Raw genomic sequence first — 23950 nt, forward strand, 5'->3', positions numbered from 1 at the left:
AAAACGCGACTTTTTCATGAAAAAGTATTTCAATCATCCACAAAGTACACAAAATAAAGACAATATATGAAATTACGTTCTGCTTGTGTCTGTATATGTGCGGATGAATATGTGTGTGTGTGCGCGAGTGTATACCTGTCCTTTTTTCCCCCTAAGGTAAGTCTTTCCACTCCCGGGATTGGAACGACTCCGTACCCTCTCCCTTAAAACCCACATCCTTTTGTCTTTCCCTCTCCTTCCCTCTTTCCTGATGAAGCAACCATGGGTTGTGAAAGCTTGAATTTTGTGTGTGTGTTTGTGTTTGTTTATGTGTCTATCAACATACCAATGCTTTCATTTGGTAAGTTACATCATCTTTGGTTTTAGATATAAATTACATTCTTCAGTAGCCTAAGAGAATAACAATCTAAACATGAAGCTAAATCTATTGAAAAAGAATTTACACAATATTCTGACTCTCAGTGATAGCTGACGGAGAATGAGCGGATAATTTAAGCAGTATGTCATTGATCATCAGCCTTATTGTGTAAATCTAATAGTTCATTTTCAGGATTAAAAAAAATTGATTACTGCTTCAGTACATTAAGTACAGTTCTGCATAAGTGTATCATGTTACCAGTTTTTGGCATGTCTGCTCTACCCTAATATAATTATTATTAAGTGTATTTTACAAGACAAATAAATCACTATTCACCACACCATATGGCTTCAAGCAGATGCTGTGATGGCTGGTCTGTCATGGCCTTGAGTGACTCATCTGCAGTATTGGACAATAAGAGTTAGTGCTCCACATTTAATGACTTCAGTGTCATTTAATATTCATTTCCTATTCTTCCCTCAGCTACATCACTGAGAAGACGTTCTTACTGACTTGCCATCGAAGAGACATTATTCCATGTCAAATTGCTTTGTAGTTTGCTAAAAGTACCCATTACTGCATAGCGGTAATGACTTGTGGTTTGATACTGCACTTCAACTGACATTTTATTTGTGGCGGAATGCCAGTATCACTTATGGCCTCTAAGGTCTGACAAACATTTTGTCATGATCTACCTAAACTAGTTACGTTTTTTAACAACCAGAATGCTCTCAGTCATCTCATGAGTTATGAGTTTATCCTCACTGCTAAAATGTGGTTTCGTATCAATTGCCACTGGACATGACAGATTTTGTGACAAGTATATACTAAATGTAATATTGCCTTTTGTTGCTGTTATAAAATACTGAACCAGTGTTTCATCTCATTTCCTCAACAAACATAATTCTTATTACACTATTTCCCATTTCAAAAAATTCTATGAAAAGTATTAAGATTAAAATGCACTATTTTTGCACATTTGGTGATTTGAAGCTTTTGCCAAGTGACAGAACTGCTATTAAAAATGAAACAGAAGGATTAGACTGTTCTGTTGTATATCCAAAGGACATTTCCTTGTGTCATGTTTTCTGTGATTCAACTGCAGTTTTAATATTACATGTAACATACTTTACCCTGATATAATCTACAGAATACAATTCTGTCTTCCAAAAATACTATCCCTGTAAGCTGAGTCCCCCCCCCCCCCCCAAAAAAAAGCTGAAACTAACCTATGAATAGAAATATGCAGAATAAACTAGTTTTCTTATTTTTAAATCATCTCTACCAGTGATCAATTTTCTCATTTTTAAATCATTTCTGGCAGTGACCATATGCACTGCAAATACACTCCTGGAAATGGAAAAAAGAACACATTGACACCGGTGTGTCAGACCCACCATACTTGCTCCGGACACTGCGAGAGGGCTGTACAAGCAATGATCACACGCACGGCACAGCGGACACACCAGGAACCGCGGTGTTGGCCGTCGAATGGCGCTAGCTGCGCAGCATTTGTGCACCGCCGCCGTCAGTGTCAGTCAGTTTGCCGTGGCATACGGAGCTCCATCGCAGTCTTTAAGACTGGTAGCATGCCGCGACAGCGTGGACGTGAACCGTATGTGCAGTTGACGGACTTTGAGCGAGGGCGTATAGTGGGCATGCGGGAGGCCGGGTGGACGTACCGCCGAATTGCTCAACACGTGGGGCGTGAGGTCTCCACAGTACATCGATGTTGTCGCCAGTGGTCGGCGGAAGGTGCACGTGCCCGTCGACCTGGGACCGGACCGCAGCGACGCACGGATGCACGCCAAGACCGTAGGATCCTACGCAGTGCCATAGGGGACCGCACCGCCACTTCCCAGTAAATTAGGGACACTGTTGCTCCTGGGGTATCGGCGAGGACCATTCGCAACCGTCTCCATGAAGCTGGGCTACGGTCCCGCACACCGTTAGGCCGTCTTCCGCTCACGCCCCAACATCGTGCAGCCCGCCTCCAGTGGTGTCGCGACAGGTGTGAATGGAGGGACGAATGGAGACGTGTCGTCTTCAGCGATGAGAGTCGCTTCTGCCTTGGTGCCAATGATGGTCGTATGCGTGTTTGGCGCCGTGCAGGTGAGCGCCACAATCAGGACTGCAGAAGACCGAGGCACACAGGGCCAACACCCGGCATCATGGTGTGGGGAGCGATCTCCTACACTGGCCGTACACCACTGGTGATCGTCGAGGGGACACTGAATAGTGCACGGTACATCCAAACCGTCATCGAACCCATCGTTCTACCATTCCTAGACCGGCAAGGGAACTTGCTGTTCCAACAGGACAATGCACGTCCGCATGTATCCCGTGCCACCCAACGTGCTCTAGAAGGTGTAAGTCAACTACCCTGGCCAGCAAGATCTCCGGATCTGTCCCCCATTGAGCATGTTTGGGACTGGATGAAGCGTCGTCTCACGCGGTCTGCACGTCCAGCACGAACGCTGGTCCAACTGAGGCGCCAGGTGGAAATGGCATGGCAAGCCGTTCCACAGGACTACATCCAGCATCTCTACGATCGTCTCCATGGGAGAATAGCAGCCTGCATTGCTGCGAAAGGTGGATATACACTGTGCTAGTGCCGACATTGTGCATGCTCTGTTGCCTGTGTCTATGTGCCTGTGGTTCTGTCAGTGTGATCATGTGATGTATCTGACCCCAGGAATGTGTCAATAAAGTTTCCCCTTCCTGGGACAATGAATTCACGGTGTTCTTATTTCAATTTCCAGGAGTGTATAAATGAAATATCTCAGTTCAGTAATTCTAGGATGTGGGTTTTTAAATTAAGGTTGTAAGCTACCATACCCGTACTCCCAAAATGCTAACACTGTCCGCTTCTTGTATTTCATTCTTCAAACAGAATCTCTGTATAGTTTGTGGATTTAAATGTGAAAGATAAATATAATAAATATACTGTTTGCTACTTTTATAGTAACAAGATTATTACTATTTCCCACCCATATGCTTGCATTATCTGTAATACGGACAACATTTGTATCTTGTGACAATTCAAGCAGAAGATCATTTGTATATACCAGAAATAATGAAGGACTCAGCGTAGAATACACCTTGCCTGGTTGCTTCAAATTCTGAGTGCTTATTTCTGTCAGATTGATGTGGAACTAATACACTCTGCTTTCTATCATGGATATAAGATAAAAATCATGAATATGCTGTATCCACTAGTCCATATTATTTTAGCTTTTGAATGAGGGTATCACAGTCCACACAGTTAAAAGGCTATAGTCTGTTATATGTAAAGTACTTTAAATTGTTGCATAACAAAATATGACTTACCTGTCAGCAGAAAAGGTGCAGTTCCATCATCAGAAACCAACATGTAAGCTAGTGCTGAACACAGTAGAACTACTAAAGCATTGCGAGCAGTAGACAAAAGCCACATAGATCTATTTGCCCATGCTGGCCCTGGTTTCACATCTTTCAGTTTCTGAAATTTTATATAACTTTCATGAGATTCTTTCTAGTTAATATACTTAAACTAATACAAAACAAACCGCAATATGATAAAATTAACATAACTGAGAAAAGTCAATCATCTAGCTGGAGCTCTACACACATTATTCAGTCATCCTTTGATGTTCCCTAGGATAATTCTTGTTTGTTTCACTCCTTCCACTTACTAACATGCTTGAATTCAACGGGCAGTCTCAATGGAAAACAATAGTAGCTCATCCAAAAATTACTAGAATTTTCTGTTCAGTGTGTTTACTAGCTAAGAAACCCAGCATTGCAGAGGTATTTATTTATAGCTGTGACCACGACTGTGTGCGTATAGAATTTTTTTTTTACTTGTAAAACTTCTTTGCATACAGTGTTTGAAGTAGCATAGTTAGAGACATAAACCAAGAACATATTTACTTCATAACACAGAAGACACAGTGAAGCAGCTGTGTAACATGCTGAAAAATGCAGTGGTTTCCTCTGTGAGCGATGGGTTCTGAGGAATGAGATAATACACAACACTGTTAACCTGATTTATGTTGCACCTCATGTTTGGTAGGAGTTTCCAACGAGTGAGTTAAAGCCTGGTGTTCTCAAGGCACAGCAATTCTTGCCTGATGATCTCAACTGGATTCTGCAGACCTCATAGCCCTAGACGCTTTTAGCCATTGTGGTGTATTCAGAATGACTCCACCATTTTCTAGGCATTTTTATTCGTAAACAAAACAAAATCAAAATGTAATGAATTGGCACCCAGATCGCACATCACGCTCAATAAATTCATATTTCATAGCGAAGAATACAAATAAATAAAATTCTCCAACATTTCAGCCACTTTACGAACTTGCAGCACGGGCAGGTGAAAAACAGGTGCACAGTTTGTCTCATAATTGAAATAAATGGTTGTAGCTCCATCATAAGTTGCACTGAGTTGTATCTTTTTCTTTCTTTTTTTTAATTTCTTGGTGGTGACTAGTTTCAGACACATGTGTCCATTTTCAAACCAGCTGTATGGTAAAGTGAAAAAACACAGGCGACAGCTTCTGTGCAGAAACTGCCCTGCAGTGGTGACTCAATAATGGTAAATACACAACACAGGATGGATATTATTGTACAGAGCTACAACCTCTAATTGCAGTTTCAGCCACTGTTTGCAAATGACCTTCCTCAGGCTGTAACCAATACAGATAAGACCTATTGAAAAAACCAGAGTCATTAAGTTCTTTAATACACAAAGCAAAATTAGTAAATCTCTATATCCTAACCAAATAAATGTTAGTTTGTTTTTCTAAAGATAAGACTGCTGAATTTAATTATGTCACTTCACCAGAGATAATAATTAAAAGTTCTGTAGATATCTAACCACTCTCAGGAAGAGTCCGAGATCCAATCGCTGCAATGGAATGTGTTCTTTAGTGGCTGTTTAAGACACTACCTCCAACTCATCGTAACTGCCGTCTGCTTCACATCTTCTGTGCAGCAAGCTATGTAAATTCAAGTATTAACTGTGTTTTTCTTACTTGTCACTTCTTTTTCCATGTGTTTTTGCTTTTAGGAAGCTTTAATTTTCAAGTACTAGTAATAGTGTTCCATAGATTTCGTGTTTGTTTTGAATACAGTCCAAAGACAGTTAGTGCTTATTTTCATTGTTTCCAACAAGAAGTGTCTAGTAATCACAGTTTAGTCAGCTATCAGCTGGCTTTAGTGAATTAGCAGTCTAGTTAAAAGTTGATTACTTAACTCTCTACAGTAAATTGTTGATTACTTAGAATGGATAGGATGTGTGATTTCTGTGTATGGACACAGGAGGAGCTGGCCACTGTTCGCGAACAGCTGAAAGTGCTGATGGCCGCAGTCAGCTGTCTTCAGGTTACTGCCTCCGAGTGTAGTGGCAGTGGGAAGTCTGGTGTGTCACATGGTACACACCAGGTGTTACATGGTTCACCCATGGTCCCTACTGTCAAGACATATTCGCGGGTACCGGGCGCGGTTGGGCCACCCTCTCCCCAAGGGGAGTGGTGGGGTCAACGGCATTTGCGTCGCATGAGGCGGAGGGTCAATGTGGAGACTGGCTGTGCGGCATCGCCCACTCTGCCTGTGAATGGACATGTGGCCACTCCTTCAGCAAGATCCGAGCAGGCACACGGGGAGGGTGTTATTAGTAATTGGGAGCTCCAATGCTAGGCGGGTGATGGAGCCCCTTAGGGAAATAGTGGAAAGGTTGGGGAAGAAGGCCTGTGTTCACTCTGTCTTCTTGCCGGGGGTCTCATCCAAGATGTGGAGGAGGCCCTGCCGGCAGCGACAGAGAGCACTGGGTGCACCCGACTGCAAATTGTTGTCCATGTTGGCACCAATGACTCCTGCCGTCTGGGTTCAGAGATCATCCTCAGTTCATACAGGCAGTTGGTGGAGTTGGTGAAGGCAGAAAGCCTCGCTTGCGGGGTGGAATCTGAGCTACCTATTTGTAGTGTCGTTCCCAGAACCGATCGCGAGTCCTCTGGTTTGGAGCTGAGTGGAAGGTTTAAATCAGAGGCTCAGATGATTCTGGAAAGATCTGGGGTGCAAATTTCTCGACCTCTGTTATTGGGTGAGGAAATGTAGGGTCCCCCTGAATAGGTCAGGCGTGCACTACATGCAGGAAGCGGCTACAATGGTAGCAGAGTATGTGTGGAGGGCACATGTGGGTTTTTTAGGTTAGAGAATTCCCTCCTTAGGACCGACAAGATGCCTCCAGAGATGCACAAGGTAGCAACAGGCAAAATGCAACAGGGAATGACAGTATTAATGTGGTAATAGTAAACTGCAGGAGCATCTATAGAAAGGTCCTAGAACTGCTCTCATTAATAAACGGTCACAATGCCCACATAGTACTAGGGATGGAAAGTTGGCTGAAACCAGATGTAAACAGTAATGAAATTCTAAACTCAGATTGGAATGTATACCACAGAGACAAGCTGGACAGTGAAGGGGGAGGCGTGTTTATAGCGATAAAAAGTGCAATAGTATCAAAGGAAATTGATGGAGATCCGAAATGTGAAATAATTTGGGTGAAGGTCACAGTTAAAGTAGGCTCAAACAAGATAATTGGATGTCTCTATAGGCCGCATGGCTCAGCAGCTGTTGTGGCATAACACCTGAAGGAAAATTTGGAAAATATTTCCAATAGATTTCCTGACCATGTTATAGTTTTGGATGGAGATTTTAATTTATCAGATATAGACTGGGAAAGTCAAAAGTTTATAACGGGTGACAGGGACAAAGAATACAGTGAAATTTTTTTAAAGTGCATTATCTGAAAACTACCTTGAGCAGTTAAACAGATAAGTGACTCATGGCGATAGCATATTAGACCACCTGATGACAATCAAACACGAACTATTTGAAACAGTTAACGCAGAACAGTGAATCAGCGATCATAAAGCCGTTACAGCATCGGTCATTTCAACCGTAAATAGAAATATTAAAAAAAGTAGGAAGATTTTTCTGTTTAGCAAAAGTGACAAAAAGCATATTTCAGAGTACTGAAGGGGAGTGATTTAAAATGGAATAACCATATAAAATTAATTGTCAGTAAAGCAGATGCCAGACTGAGATTCATTGCAAGAATCCTAAGGAAATGCAGTCCGAAAACAAAGGAAGTAGGTTACAGTACACTTGTTCGCCCACTGCTTGAATACTGCTCACCGGTGTGGGATCCGTAACAGACAGGGCTGATAGAAGAGATTGAGAAGATCCCACGGAGAACGGAACGCTTCATTACAGGATAATTTAGTAATCATGAAAGCATTACAAAGATGATAGGTAAACTCCAGTGGAAGACTCTGCAAGAGAGACGCTCAGTAGCTCAATACGGGCTTTTGTTGAAGTTTCGAGAACATACTTTCACCGAGGAATCAAGCAGTATATTGCTCCCTCCTACGTATATCTCGCGAAGAGACCATGAGGATAAAATCAGAGAGATTAGAGCCCACACAGAGGCATATCGACAATCTTTCTTTCCATGAACAATACGAGACTGGAATAGAAGAGAGAACCGATAGATGTACTCAAGGTACCCTCCGCTTGCGGAGTATGGATGTAGATGTAGATGTAGAGAACTCGATTCTAGCAATTTCCATTGACGAACTTCATGATAGCAAAACAGCACAGTTTAAAGTCAACAGGGAAAACATCGCACAGAAACACCAGTCAAATTTGCACAGAAATAAATGAAATTTGTTGGTTTCAGTGAATATCTTGCCTAGTCTATCTCATGTTCTTGTCCAGCTAGCTACTGGGCTGCACAAACTAATTTGAGATTTCTGGCTGCTGAATGTCTGCACACTCACTTACAAAACGGGAATGAAGCAACCCAGAATCCATGTCTGTCCACACTGGAATAAATAACTCAGTTGAATACACAGAATCAGCTTCCCAAACTTTTGAAATACACTAAAAAAATGCCACACCCACCTGAGAGGTCACTTGACTTCTGCACCCCATGAGGACTGCTGGCCAACTCCTCAGTTTCACGAGGTCCAAACTGCTACACAAAATTATTCAACATTTAGGCCTTTCAGCTAGTCAAAATCAGGAGCATGATGTAGGCATTTTCACTCGCTATTTCTTGTTCCACTAAAAGTGCTTCCATAAGGTGCAACTTCCTGTGATGACTTTTAGAAGTCACTCTCAATGGGTGTTGGAAAACACCAGCCATCATTACGAAATCACTCGACCTGGAGCCTCCTCATAAGCTCCGATCACCACCCATCACCCATCACCCAGCCAATGATTAATAAATTAGTGAAATGAAAATAACTTGAATTAAAATAGCTGAAGTTATATTGTGAACCATCTACAATGTCATCAGATTAGTTGAAACTCAATCCTTCAAGCTAGCATTGCAGAAAGCTACTTTCATACCCAAATTATTCTGCAGGGCATAGTTTCTTTAAGTCTGGCCCATTTTGCTATAAATTCACCAATTCAGCAGCACTTTAACAAATATTTAAATGTACTGAAACTCGTGCTCCAAGCACTTCCCTTTTGCACCAATGGTAGCCACAACTTACGTAGTTATCCGACATTATTAACATGTGTCCAGCTTCATTCCAAAAGACATGTTCAGGCAATACTGGATTGAAGTTTAATTTCTTACTTCTTTTTAATAAACTATTAACTTGTCAAAAATGGAGAAAACATAAGGAGAGACGAATAACTGTTATGAGTACGAGGTGTGTTGATGTATGCTCTTTTATTCAAATTATTACAATTTACTGACCAGTTATACTCACTCTCATTCCTAACAAGATGACTATACATGTGAAACCAAGTACTGTGTCCCACAGCCTTGTCTCATGTATGTGCATTGCTACTGCTTTCATAGTGGGAATGAAACCTGACGCTTTGAACTTCAGACCAAGTAGACCTTTTAACTGTGAGCATGCAATGATTACTGAAGTTGCAGATGTAAATCCAACTGTTACAGGGATTGAAATGAAGTCTATCAGCACACCTGTTAAACAAAAGAGGTAATTAATTTTACTTAAAACAAGAATAATGATGATATACTTAAGAGTAGGTCCATTAATTACACGAGTTCAAAATGGGGAGGGGGTTCAGCAAAATCTTGGGGGGGCAAGGGACAATGAATATCTCATTTTAGCTTTTTAATTCAAAGAATATACATTATTATAACCAATAACATTTTGTTTTATGAAATTAATCCTGTGCATAGACAGTATTGAAGTGCCCATTAATCTTTATTGCAGAACTGAACTGAACGTTTTACACGTGTACATGCTGGGGTTTCCCCAACTTGAAACAAGTGCCGCACAAGTCAGAGATTTCATTTGGATAGTTCACTGCCATGCTGATTGAAATCACTATGTGTTTCAGTCAGTCAGTCATGATATTCTTTAAAACATATACAGCCCAATGTTATTGTGTTCAAGATGAATTTGTGTCGTAACTTTTACAATGCACATTTTAAGTGGAATGTCAATGAATTAAAACAAACACACAAGCAAGAAGTGGAAGGAAGCTAAGATGAAGGTCGCTGTCAAGAATTCTCTTAGTGATCATTAAAATAAAGAGATTGAAAAGCTACGTAATCCTATACTTCACAAAATGTTGTCTTTCATCTGCAAAGTCAATAAAGGTTCAGTGACATGTAAAGTATAAAATATATATATAAAAGGTCAACTTTTTAGGGAACTATCAAAATTATTAATACTACTTTCACGGAGTCTTTTTTTCTGTCTGTCTGTTCAGCTGAATACTACTCTGGGGTGCTGTGTTTAAAATATTTTTTTAATCACATGCTAAAAATACTGTTTAATACTCTTTCTAAATCTACAAATTACATTCATTCTGTGAAATTAAAGGTGAAAATGTTAACCACATTAAAATGCATTATAACAAGCTTAATTGAGTTAACTGTCTTGAAAGCTGCCAAAGGGCAGTAAATATTCATTATCATAACACATAAAATTTTGTTTTATAAAGTTAATTCCAAGCAAACTAATAAGTATTTTTAGTGGTATGAATCAAAAACATGAATGTATCAAATAAATTATTTAAAAATTATAGGGTAAACCTCGGGTAAGGGGGGAGGGAGCGGGTCCCACCACATCTTGTCAAATCTCAGCAAGGGGAAGGGAGGGGGGGGGGTGTTCTAAATTTTAAGGAAAAACCTCACTTAATTAATGGACATACCCTAATCTGTATAGTGTGAGAAAGTTTTGCATGAAGCAGCCAGGAAAACCAGATATCCGGATCTGTTAAGAAAACATCCAAGTACAGAAATTTTCAAATTACAGCTAAAGGGTAGACAAATTAGTTTAGAGAATTTCAGTACATTATTTCTGGCAGAGACTGCACAACTAGTTCCTCAAGGGAAAAAAAATGCAGCAAATAGAGGCACTGTTCTAAATGTGGCCATCATTATTTGTGAAAATATTGGATACTTACTGCAATGAGATAGTGAGAGATCGATCTAGCATTCCTGTACTGCTAACATGTTCCCAACTACCTAACATCACAAACTGATATTTTGGACACCAAGTATAACAGATCAGTTGTCTCAATGTTTGATGCCAAACATGTATACACCTATGACTATCCATGAACTAGTGTAAACACATCAGACAGTCAGATTAAAGGACATTCATCCAGTGTTCAGCCATCCACTTTGCCCATCTGTTGTTTGAAGTATGTTTTCTTCTTTCACTGATGTAATCATGTGAAGCTTTGGAGTAAAGCAGAAATAACACACAGACGTACATGTGTTAAATGCGGTACTGACAACTGCAGTATTATGTGGTTAGCTGCTATGAGACAGTATGTGGTAGGGACAAAACAATCGTAAAGACATGCCATTTGCCTCCGTTATCATCCCTTAATAGTACTCCACAACTGTACTGACAATTGGGTGTTAACTTTGGTAAATGAGAATTACTATATGATTTATTTGACAATTATAGGGCCCAGCTCATCCAGCTCTCACAACCTGTCATTTATTGAACCCAAAGCATAAGCAGAGAAGAAGTCTAACACGCGATGAAGAACATGAAAAGTGTGAAGGCCCTAAGGACAGGCCAAATCCCAATAGAAGCATAGAAAAGTCTGGGAGAACAGGGAACTGATATTCTCTGGGATCTAATGCAGAAGATCTGGAAAGGAGAAAGAATGCTGCATGCGTGGAGAAGCAGTATACTGGTTCCCGTATATAAGGGGCAAGGGGATATCCAAAACTGTGGCAATTGTAGAGGGGTAAAACTGATATCCCACACAATGAAGATCTGGGAAAGGATTATTGAGAAAAGGTTGCATCTAGAACTGAAGTACATGAGGAACAGTTTGGATTTATGCTGGGAAGAGGAACACCTGATGCAATATTTGCACTAAGGCAACTGATGGAGAGGCACAGAGAAGTACAAGCCAAACTGCATATGGCCTTTATCTATCTTGAGAAGGCATATAACAGAGTGCCGAGGCAAGAGATATTGAGATGTCTGAGAAGTAAATGCCTGCCAGAAAAATATATCAGGGTGGTAGAAGACATGTATGAAGGTGCAATGACACAAGTCGGGAGCAGTGCAGGTGCAACAAAGGCATTTCCAGTTAGAGTAGGACTACATCAGGGATCTGCTCTCAGCCCATATCTCCTTGACCTTGTCATTGAGGTATTAGTCAAAGATGTGAAAAAAGAGGCACCTTGGAGCATGATGTTTGCCGATTATGTTGTAATCTGTGAACCCGCAAAGGAGGCACTTCAAGACAAACTTGAACAGTGGAGAAAAGCTCTAGAGGAAAGGGGAATGAGAATTAGCAGGGTGAAAACAGAGCATATGTGTGCAAAGGATGCCAAAGAAATATATATTAACCTGCAAGGAGAACAACTGACACTGGTCAAGAAATTGAAATACCTAGGCTCTTACATGCGGAGTGATGGAGGACTGGAGGCTGAAATACAGCACACGAAAAATAGTGGATGGATGAACTGGAGGAAACTCAGCAGAGTACTGTGTGATAAGGTTAGCTGCAGAATGAAAGGAAAGCTTTACAAGTCTGTGGTGAGACCTGCAATGCTATATAGCACAGAAACTTGGTCAATTACAAAATCCCAAGACAAAAAGATGGAAGTGGCAGAAATGAGAATGTTAAGGTGGATGAATGGGGTGACATGAAAGTATAGAATAAGGAATGAGTACATCAGAGGAACAGAGAAAGTGGAGCCCATAGGGAAGAAGATCCAAGAAAGTAGGCTAAGATGGTACGGACATGTGCAGAGAAGAGGCGAGTACTACATGGAGAGAAGAATTGAAGACCTAGAAATCGAAGGGTGAAGGAGAAGAGGAAGACAGAAACTGAGATGGAAAGATAAGATAGCAGGGGACCTAAGGGAGAAAGGATGGCTCAGAGAAGAAGCACTAGATAGGCATTTATGGAAGAGAAGGATCCAGCAAAGCAACGCTGACTCCACATGACATGGGAAAAGGCTGAGATGATGATGATGAACAGCAATATTATGAAAAATGAAAGACTGCTACTCACCATATAGTGGAGATGTTAAGTGGCAGTGAGACGCAACAAAAAGACTATTATATGTTTGATCTTTCAGCCAAATGGCCTTTTCTTAAATAGGAATGGTCATGTGTGTGTGTTTCCTACTTCAGGAGAAGGACATTTGGCTGGTCTTTCTGTTGTGCCTGTTTGCGGCTCAGCATCTCTTCTTTATGGTGAGTAGCAATCTGTCCTTTCCATACACTGACTGGTAACAGCAATATTTATTCTCAAGATGAAATAACCTTGTATGGACACAGCTGCAGACTGTCCCACAACCACTGTGGAATGGGTAAATTGAAACTTGACATTTATAAACTTACGCATAACGCCAAGGCCCATATCAACTGATTGATACTATTTCCAATGATATGCACAAATGTGATTTCATGACTTTTAGTTATGAGTATCTCGCAGCCACATAGTTCAGTCTACAGCAGATAGGATGGTCACAATTAAATGATTTCAATTCAGGAACATACAGTAAAATGCCAATTTTGATCATGTTGCATATTCAACAGCACCTGGCTATGCTATCTGTATATGACATTCAACAGAATTTGACAAGAATACGGGGTGGAACATCAGAGGAAAGATATTAGTGAAGCTTGGAAAGGATGCAGCAAAGAATTAGCCATGGGGCTGCTATTCTTGCATTTTCCTATAGCAAGTTAGGTCACAAAATATTTAAATCATGACAATAAGATGGCAGGTTTGGCACTAAGCAGTATATAGAATAATGATTAGTGCAAGAAAAAGCATGATGGTTTCTAAGAGTTGATACTCATACCCAGTGTCACTCCATACACTACTGTGAATTTGTTATTTCATAATATTACGATTTAGTCCTCTACATATAATGGAAAATAGTTTATAAAAAATTCTCCTCTTTATCACTCATGAGATAAAGATACAGAATTTTCTTAATACGTAATTCATTACATAAGTTCTCCACATTCAACATATCATCTTTCTTAGATATATGATAATGTAAATCTTATTTACTGATAATTAGACAATATTTTCTTTACATTAAAAATTATTAATCTAAAAGGAACAAGAAAAACAGTAATTTCCTATTTTTTTCAAGCAAATAAAATAGTCTTACCTAAGTGGAGTAAACTCATAAGCATCTGCACACAACCAGTAAAGAAACATAAGAGGATGGCAAAATCAACATTCAGGTCTGATGTCTGCTGATAGGTCATCAGTGCCATCAGAGCAGTAGGCCCGATAGTGATGTCCTTTACACTTCCAAATACAGCATATACAAAACAGCCTACAAATGCTGAGTACAAACCATACTGTAAAGTACAACAACAAATTTAATGTTACCAGTTTTACAGGATAACATCTTGATTGAAATTTCAATTACTATAAACAAAGAAAATAATAGGTGAACTGGAATGATTAATTCCATTTTCTACAAAGGAGGTTATTTTTATACACATCTTTAATCACTGTCTAACAATGAAAAATCTCAATTCTTACAAAAATTTAGAGGCACCCTGAAAACAGAGAAAATTTGGAAACCCTGTTCTTTCAGTAATACACTGCTTGAAAACGGCTAAGAAAACTGACACTTGTTAAGGAACAACTGCCAACTGCTACAGAAGAACCAACTGTTACGGAACATCTGACCAATGATAGTAAAAGGACATGTGGAGGGGGGACATCTTAACTGCAGCAAAGCCTGTGCATAAGCATCCTGTGTGCATTCAACATATCATGCAGTTAGGTCCTTGACGAAGGTTGTTGTGGAACCAATTAGTGTCACATTCCGTGTGGTGTGGCGACATGTCTGTAAAACACCATTTGAGTGTTTACAATCATGGATGAGCAGTTGACTGATCAAAGATGGTCAAAGTGTCGCAACTGTTTCCACACTAGTGGGTGTGTCAAAAAGTGTCATCTTGCAATAAAAAGATCACTGAAGGTGAAATGCTACACAAAAACACACCAGTGTTCGCAGACAGGTCAATACTTGACCCTAGTGGGAGACATATCACTGCAGACCTTGCAACCGTTACTGGTATACATGTCTTTGCCAGAACCATATCATGGCAATTAAGTCATGCTGGTTTGTGAACTCTGAAGCCTGTTAAATACACCCAATTTCAACCACGCCATTGTCGATGAGGAATTCATTGCTGTAGGAGGTGTGTTGCTTGAGGTCAACAACAGTGGTCCAGGGGGACATCCTCTGACAAATCCCACTTCACAGTGGCAAGTGATTCTGGCCTCAATTAATGTGGAGGGAGGGAGGGAGGGAGGGAGAGAGAGAGAGAAAAATGTTAAGTGTCACTGGATGTTCATGAAAGTCAGTGGTATGGCCTAAGCATTATGGTGTGGGTAGGCATTGTGCACAATGGCCAAAAAGTGCTGCACATCTTTGTGCAAAGTACCACTACAGCAAAGCAGTATTGCAGGGAAATTATTCTGGATCATATCCATCTGTTTAGTGGTGCTGTAGGTTCCGACTTTCCATTTATGGGCAACAATTCCTGACCACATGCGACTGATGAGGAGTCGGACACAATGGAAATTGAAGATATTGGACATATAGAATGGGATACTCTTGGACCTTCCTGAACCACACAAGCAATGAAAACTCCTTGAGAGAGGAGTGAGATAATAGCCCCCAAGAACTTGTCATCAGAATGGAACCAGCATGAATAACAGATGCAAAATGTGTAAAAGAGTCTGAGAAGGGCATATTCCTTACTGAGACTCCAATATTGATCTTTATGTTTGGAACATGAGCATTATTTATTTCTGTTATCCTACTTTCCCATGTGATGACACCTGTGCCATTTTTCCACCATAAATATACCACTTCACCTCTATTACATTTGATTTGCATTTCATTTTATACATCTCTGTCTGCGATTATTACTGTCCTAAACTGTATTTGCTCCTTAGCAATTGTCAGGCAGTATATAATCTAGTTTAGTGGTGGTTTTGTTAGTGATCATTAAGTTTATTAAATTATTGCTTTCTGTATAAAAACCCAGGAAGTAAATTAGCAATACATTTGAATCTGTGGTTAGAGACTACTCATAAGAGGGTTATAAGAAGATGACTCAGAAAATGGGACATTAGTGGTTTTAAAATTGTGGAGAAACTGCAAAATCAGAGACAGGTGAAGAGACTGAAGTTATATGTAATATAGATTAGTAACATGAAACAGCAATAGAACACCTGGTCAGAGTGGTATAAAGTACTTTATAATAGTAACATCAGTTGGCAGTTTATGGCATTTTGGCATTATTGTGTGAACAAAGTTTAGTAACTTATGTTCCCAGAAATCACACATGACCAATGCCAACTACCTTACAAAAATATACATGAAACTTCCTGGCAGATTAAAACTGTGTGCCGGGCCAAGACTCGAACTAGGGACCTTTGCCTTTCGCAGGCAAGTGCTCTACCAACTGAACTACCCAAGCACAACTCATGCCCCATCCTCACAACTTCACTTCTGCCAGTACCTTGCCTCCTACCTTCCAAACTCTACAGAAGCTCTTCTGCGAACCTTGCAGAACTAGCACTCCTGAAAGAAAGGATATTGCGGAGACATGGCTTAGCCACAGCCTGAGGGATGTTGCCAGAATGAGATTTTCACTCTGCAGCGGAGTGTGCGCCGATATGAAACTTCCTGGCAGATTAAAACTGTGTGCTGGACCAAGACTCGAACGCGGGACCTTTGCCTTTTGCAGGCAAGTGCTCTACCAACTGAGCTACCCAAGCACGACTCGCACCCCGTCCTCACACACTCTGCTGCAGAGTGAAAATCTCATTCTGGAAACATCCCCCAGGCTGCGGCTAAGCCATGTCTCCGTAATATCCTTTCTTTCAGGAGTGCTAGTTCTGCAAGGTTCGCAGGAGAGCTTCTGTAATGTTTGGAAGGTAGGAGACGAGGTACTGGCAAAAGTAAAGTTGTGAGGATGGGGCGTGAGTTATGCTTGGGTAGCTCAGTTGGTAGAGCACTTGCCCGCGAAAGGCAAAGGTCCCGAGTTCGAGTGTTGGTCTGGCACACAGTTTTAATCTGCCAGGAAGTTTCATATCAGCGCACACTCCACTGCAGAGTGAAAATCTCATTCAAGAATATACATGTTAATGTCATTGCAGTATTTTTGTTTTATATTTAAGAAACTAAGAGAACAAATGAGGAAACTGAGGTGTTCATAATGTGTATTAAAGGAAATGGACATTTTACCAACTCTGGAGACAGTATTGACATATTTTGGGCAAGGGAATGAGAAGAATGTCTCTATGGGAGATTAAACACGATTTTAATCAACACCCTCTTCAGCGAAACGTATAATCTGGAAATTCGAGGGAACACAGTAAGTTATCAAATGAACTACACACACACACACACACACACACGCACGCACGCACGCAAAGATTTAGAAACCAAACACATGAATTTAAAGAATACTCAGGTGTAGATTTGGATCCAGATTGTGATATGTTAACAGTCCATAGTTGGGTAACATCCATAAAAACAAACAAGAAGACACATTACAGTAGGACGTGTGGGACTCAAAGTTTAGAGAGCAAAGGGTAAGATGTTGGTGACTGCAAACAGAGAAAATGGAATGCATATATAAAATAGTGATATTTGATAAAGGAGAGGTCCTCTTCAACACGGTGAATATTGAAATAAAAATGTCTTGAAAAGCTATGGCTAGCACAGACTATCACTCTCCAATAAGATAATGGAATGGATGATAAGTGTATATACAGGGTGTTTCAAAAATGACCGGTATATTTGAAACGGCAATAAAAACTAAACGAGCAGCGATAGAAATACACCGTTTGTTGCAATATGCTTGGGACAACAGTACATTTTCAGGCGGACAAACTTTCGAAATTACAGTAGTTACAATTTTCAACAAAAGATGGTGCTGCAAGTGATGTGAAAGATATAGAAGACAACGCAGTATGTGGGTGCGCCATTCTGTACGTCGTCTTTCTGCTGTAAGCGTGTGCTGTTCACAACGTGCACGTGTGCTGTGGACAACATGGTTTATTCCTTAGAACAGAGGATTTTTCTGGTGTTGGAATTCCACCGCCTAGAACACAGTGTTGTTGCAACAAGACGAAGTTTTCAACGGAGGTTTAATGTAACCAAAGGACCGAAAAGCGATACAATAAAGGATCTGTTTGAAAAATTTCAACGGACTGGGAACGTGACGGATGAATGTGCTGGAAAGGTAGGGTGACCGCGTACGGAAACCACAGAGGGCAACGGGCAGCTAGTGCAGCAGGTGATCCAACAGCGGCCTCGGGTTTCCGTTCGCCGTGTTGCAGCTGCAGTCCAAATGACGCCAACGTCCACGTATCGTCTCATGCGCCAGAGTTTACACCTCTATCCATACAAAATTCAAACGCGGTAACCCCTCAGCGCCGCTACCATTGCTGCACGAGAGACATTCGCTAACGATATAGTGCACAGGATTGATGACGGCGATATGCATGTGGGCAGCATTTGGTTTACTGACGAAGCTTATTTTTACCTGGACGGCTTCGTCAATAAACAGAACTGGCGCATATGGGGAACCGAAAAGCCCCATGTTGCAGTCCCATCATCCCTGCATCCTCAAAAAGTACTGGTCTGGGCCGCCATTTCTTCCAAAGGAATCATTGGCCCATTTTTCAGATCCGAAACGATTACTGTATCACGCTATCTGGACATTCTTCGTGAATTTGTGGCGGTACAAACTGCCTTAGACGACACTGTGAACACCTGGTGGTTTATGCAAGATGGTGCCCGCCCACATCGCACGGCCGACGTCTTTAATTTCCTGAATGAATATTTCGATGATCGTGTGATTGCTTTGGGCTATCCGAAATATACAGGAGGCGGCGTGGATTGGCCTCCCTATTCGCCAGACATGAACCCCTGTGACTTCTTTCTGTGGGGACACTTGAAAGACCAGGTGTACCGCCAGAATCCAGAAACAATTGAACAGCTGAAGCAGTACATCTCATCTGCATGTGAAGCCATTCCGCCAGACACGTTGTCAAAGGTGTCGGGTAATTTCATTCAGAGACTACGCCATATTATTGCTACGCATGGTGGATATGTGGAAAATATCGTACTATAGAGTTTCCCAGACCGCAGCGCCATCTGTTGTTGACAATTGTAACTACTGTAATTTCGAAAGTTTGTCTGCCTGAAAATGTACTGTTGTCCCAAGCATATTGCAACAAACGGTGTATTTCTATCGCTGCTCGTTTAGTTTGTATTGCCGTTTCAAATATACCGGTCATTTTTGAAACACCCTGTGTGTGTGTGTGTGTGTGTGTCTATATATATATATATATATATATATATATATATATATATATATATTTAAAAACAAAGATGATGTGACTTACCAAATGAAAGTGCTGGCAGGTCGACAGACACACAAACAAACACAAACATACACACAAAATCCAAGCTTTCGCAACCAACGGTTGCCTCGTCAGGAAAGAGGGAAGGAGAAGGAAAGACAAAAGGATATGGGTTTTAAGGGAGAGGGTAAGGAGTCATTCCAATCCCGGGAGCGGAAAGACTTACCTTAGGGGGAAAAAAGGACAGGTATACACTCGCACACACAAAAATATCCATCCACACATATCCATCCACACATACACATACACAGGTGTCTGTGTATGTGTGGATGGATATGTGTGTGTGTGCGAGTGTATACCTGTCCTTTTTTCCCCCTAAGGTAAGTCTTTCCGCTCCCGGGATTGGAATGACTCCTTACCCTCTCCCTTAAAACCCATATCCTTTTGTCTTTCCTTCTCCTTCCCTCTTTCCTGACGAGGCAACCGTTGGTTGCGAAAGCTTGGATTTTGTGTGTATGTTTGTGTTTGTTTGTGTGTCTGTCGACCTGCCAGCACTTTCATTTGGTAAGTCACATCATCTTTGTTTTTAAATATATTTTTCCTTCGTGGAATGTTTCCTTCTATTATAACCATATATATATATATATATATATATATATATATATATATATATATATATTTATTTATTTATTTATTTATTGTTATAATAGAAGGAAACATTCCACGAAGGAAAAATATACCTAAAAACAAAGATGATGTGACTTACCAAATGAAAGTGCTGGCAGGTCGACAGACACACAAACGAACACAAACATACACACAAAATTCAAGCTTTCGCAACAAACTGTTGCCTCATCAGGAAAGAGGGAAGGAGAGGGAAAGACGAAAGGATGTGGGTTTTAAGGGAGAGGGTAAGGAGTCATTCCAGTCCCGGGAGCGGAAAGACTTACCTTAGGGGGAAAAAAGGACGGGTATTTTCCCCCTAAGGTAAGTCTTTCCGCTCCCGGGACTGGAATGACTCCTTACCCTCTCCCTTAAAACCCACATCCTTTCGTCTTTCCCTCTCCTTCCCTCTTTCCTGATGAGGCAACAGTTTGTTGCGAAAGCTTGAATTTTGTGTGTATGTTTGTGTTCGTTTGTGTGTCTGTCGACCTGCCAGCACTTTCATTTGGTAAGTCACATCATCTTTGTTTTTAGGTATATATATATATATATATATATATATGGCATATTCACGTTGCTTTTAAATTTTTACCTTTCTCCACCTAATGACTTTATTGTATGTATATACCTGGGCTGGATTACTGACCATTAACGCCATGGCCCATTAGTGTATATGCAAACATAAATTTAAAGGTACTGCCCAGAGGACAAGAAAAAGTGTTCAGTAACAAAATTACATCATTACTTTTTGCTGCTTCATTTACCATATAGCTCTTTGTCTTAAAAGTAAGCAGTGTTCTGCCTTTGCAGCTATGTTTGCACTCTGAGACTTTCTATTGTCAAGTTATGGAGAGACAGAAAGGTTAACCAGTACTTGCCTTCAAGAGAGAAAATTCCAAGCACCACCTATACAAACACCTAAAAACTTGTCCTACTTCAAAGCATATCTATTAACAGCACTTGGAATTTTGCCTCCTAAGTAACTACTGACCAATCCTTTTATCATTTTGTATTTCAATAGTTTTCTCAATTGAATTTTCTTTTGGTGCAGTTAATTGACTCAACATTCATAAATATTTAGATTCCATATTCATTCATACCTGTGGTTCTAAGCCAGCCAGTGTAGCATAAGCCAAACTCTGAGGCATCACAGTTAATCCTACAGTTACTCCAGCAATAATATCACTAATAAATTTCTCGGAATTGTACTGCGGCAGCCATGATGTTATCGGCATACGTTGATGAAGTAATCGTTTCATTAAATGCATTTTATTTGGCATTCTTGTTCAAAAATAAGAAACTGGAATGGAGACAAAATCACCTGAAATAAAAAATTCATTTTTTAAAATTTCCCCTTCATCAACATGGCCTTAATTTGTAATCAGTGAAAAAGTGTATTTAGTAACTGATGTTCTTTTATTATGAAATGTTACTTTTAAAGGCCAAGGTTACATGCAAAAGGACATGAAAATAAGGTACCAAAGACAATATGGATGAAGAACAAAAATGAAAACACACAGAGGAAGATAAAAAAAGTGAAAAAAACAGATAACAACAAAGAGAGATATGGTATTTTGTGTCTTGGTAAATTAAGATCCACAAAAAAATATTCTTTCCTTAAGAAGTCATTTTTCAGCTGATATCAAACTGAAGGTTGAGTTGTCCACTACAGTGGTTAAACATGGCCTGTTAGGTGGGTTACATTCTTTCTTTTCTTGATCTTTGAATTGCCTCCTCCTCATATAGACTTACAGCTTAACATCAAGTCTGGTGTGGACACAACCCTCATTTTTCTTCCTGCACAACCCAGTGGCAGAGATGATCACACACTCTATCACAAAAAGAAATTAGAAGGTTCACCAGGTTCGAACCCACCATCAAAATTAGTACCTGACATTTACCCAGAAAGCTACCAGATCGTGGTCACAAGATCAACTCCAAGATTTGACCAGAGCAGAGTTAAATTCACAGACTACATCAGGAAGCAAATTTCCTGACACATTACATCAAACTACACCTCATAAATGAAATAAACCATTTTAAAAAAACATGTTTTCAAAAACATTTAGCACTGCAAAAACATGAAAAGCATTTTTCTTTGTGAGACAGTTAAATGTAAACAGGTAAGACCTATGTATTTTAATCCAACAAGTTTTCCTCCTAACATCCTTAGATAATACTATACAAAGAGGAACAAAAGCCAGCAAAAAAAGCACAATAACGCACAACCTACAAATAAGTATAAACATTCACATTTTATCAATATATTCATAACATGATACTTATTTATAATTTCAGAAATTAAGGTAATATGTAGATTAGTAGTTTAAATTAGTTTAGTTTGAAACCTACATAGCTTGTCTGTCAGTATTCACGTCTATTGACAGGTTGTTATAGATGCTTTACATTGCAACAAAAACTAAATCACAGTAAGCTGCATATATGTTCCCAGTACGCACTCTTCGAGTACAAAGATTATACAGGGTGGGATATAAGTGCAGATATTGTGATCAACGTTACCCACTTCAATGTACTGTTGTTTTTTCTCTGCATCTAACAGTCTTCCCAAAAACACATCACATAATTTACTACCAGCTGTTTTCTGCACAGTCTTGACTGCTCCACTTATTGGACGATGCCTGTCAGTATAGACCAGACTGTGTTCAGCAGGGCACTGGTGTTCCACAGGAAGTGAATAAGTGCTCCATGAAGGACTATCAATAACAAAGTGTGTTTTTTCTTTTTTTTGACATTTTATTGATACTAATTATTTTTAAAATTTTATTGTCATTTCTGTGTTATTACTTATGACTTAAAATTAATGTAATCACTAAATAGAACAATTTTATTCATTTTATAAAATATTATTAACCTTCAAAATAAACAATGTGTTCCATCAAAGTACCAGGTTTCTCAAAATGCTCCATTAGAGGAAAAGTTTCGGAGCCCCTGGTATAAACTAACTGTTTTGTGCCCATACGTCCACACTTCAAAACCTGTCCTGCTGCCCAGGGGAAAATAAGCATTAATGACTTGCTCTTGCCAGCTACACTTGGAGGTACTAACCAATGTAAAAAAAAAAATTACTACTCCTAACAGCTATAATTATTAGTCTGCAAATGAAGTAAATACTGGTGTAACGTTGTTCAGTACATTGTCCTCAGTCACTAATAAAAATATGGGCACTTTACCCCTAAACCCTACATATGAAAGCCCACTGACTCCAATATATACCAATATACCATATAAAACAATCCTTTTTGTTTCTCATACTTTACTTCTTACAGTTATTTACAGATACATATCCCTACATTTTTATCTAGCATCTTGATTTGCAGCTTTTCTTTTTGTAACCCACTATCCATTACTGCCAAAATTGGTACATGACTTTGGATTTTATAAACAAGTAGCTCACTGTGAAAGTATCTAACACATTGTGTGTTTTTTGGATTGGTATACAATGTACACTGTATGGATCACGTCAAATTTGCATAAAACCATGAAAAAGAATATTATGCCTAATAACTTGCTGTTAGCAAACTAAAAATATGTATCTTATATCCTTAGCCTGTGATATATTCATAGGCATCCACAGAAGAGGATGGGGGCAGTCCCTCTTTGACTCTTTATTCATAACAGAATTCTGGTACAATTCTAAAAGTGAATGGATAACCATCAGTTCTCTGGGTTATAGTAAGTATTTTTGTGACATCTATAAAATTTGATCCTTCTGGTATGAGACACCTTGAAAGTGACCAACTGTCCGCCTCGACAGCTGAGTGGTCAGCACAACAGAATGCCAGGCCCGGGTTCAATTCCTGGCTGGGTCATAGATTTTCTGCACTCAGGGATTGGGAGTTGTGATGTCTTCATCATCATCATCATCATCATCATCATCATCATCTTATCCCCAACAACACGCAAGTCGCCGAAGTGGCGTCAACTAAAAAGACTTGCACCAGGTGACCGGTCTACCCGATGGGAGGTCCTAGCCACATGACATTTCATTTCAGTGACCAACTTTTCGGAGTCTTGCCTCCC

The 23950-nt window shown here is 40.0% G+C and overlaps 1 protein-coding gene across 4 annotated transcripts in view; it reads right to left on the reverse strand.

The window, feature by feature from the left end:
- The window catches only part of LOC126162755 (sodium-independent sulfate anion transporter-like), a 162084-nt gene that overhangs the window by 40665 nt on the left and 97469 nt on the right, over positions 1 to 23950 (reverse strand). For all 4 annotated transcript variants that reach the window (XM_049919436.1, XM_049919435.1, XM_049919437.1 and 1 more), the window contains exons 2-5: positions 21010 to 21230; positions 14007 to 14202; positions 9127 to 9347; positions 3689 to 3839 (exon numbers count right to left, since the gene is read on the reverse strand). In XM_049919436.1, the coding sequence (XP_049775393.1) occupies positions 3689 to 3839; positions 9127 to 9347; positions 14007 to 14202; positions 21010 to 21189 (748 nt within the window). In that variant the 5' untranslated portion in view covers positions 21190 to 21230. The remainder of the gene's footprint in view (positions 1 to 3688; positions 3840 to 9126; positions 9348 to 14006; positions 14203 to 21009; positions 21231 to 23950) is intronic.

This window comes from Schistocerca cancellata, chromosome 2 (assembly GCF_023864275.1).
Source record: "Schistocerca cancellata isolate TAMUIC-IGC-003103 chromosome 2, iqSchCanc2.1, whole genome shotgun sequence".
Lineage (NCBI taxonomy): Eukaryota > Metazoa > Arthropoda > Insecta > Orthoptera > Acrididae > Schistocerca > Schistocerca cancellata.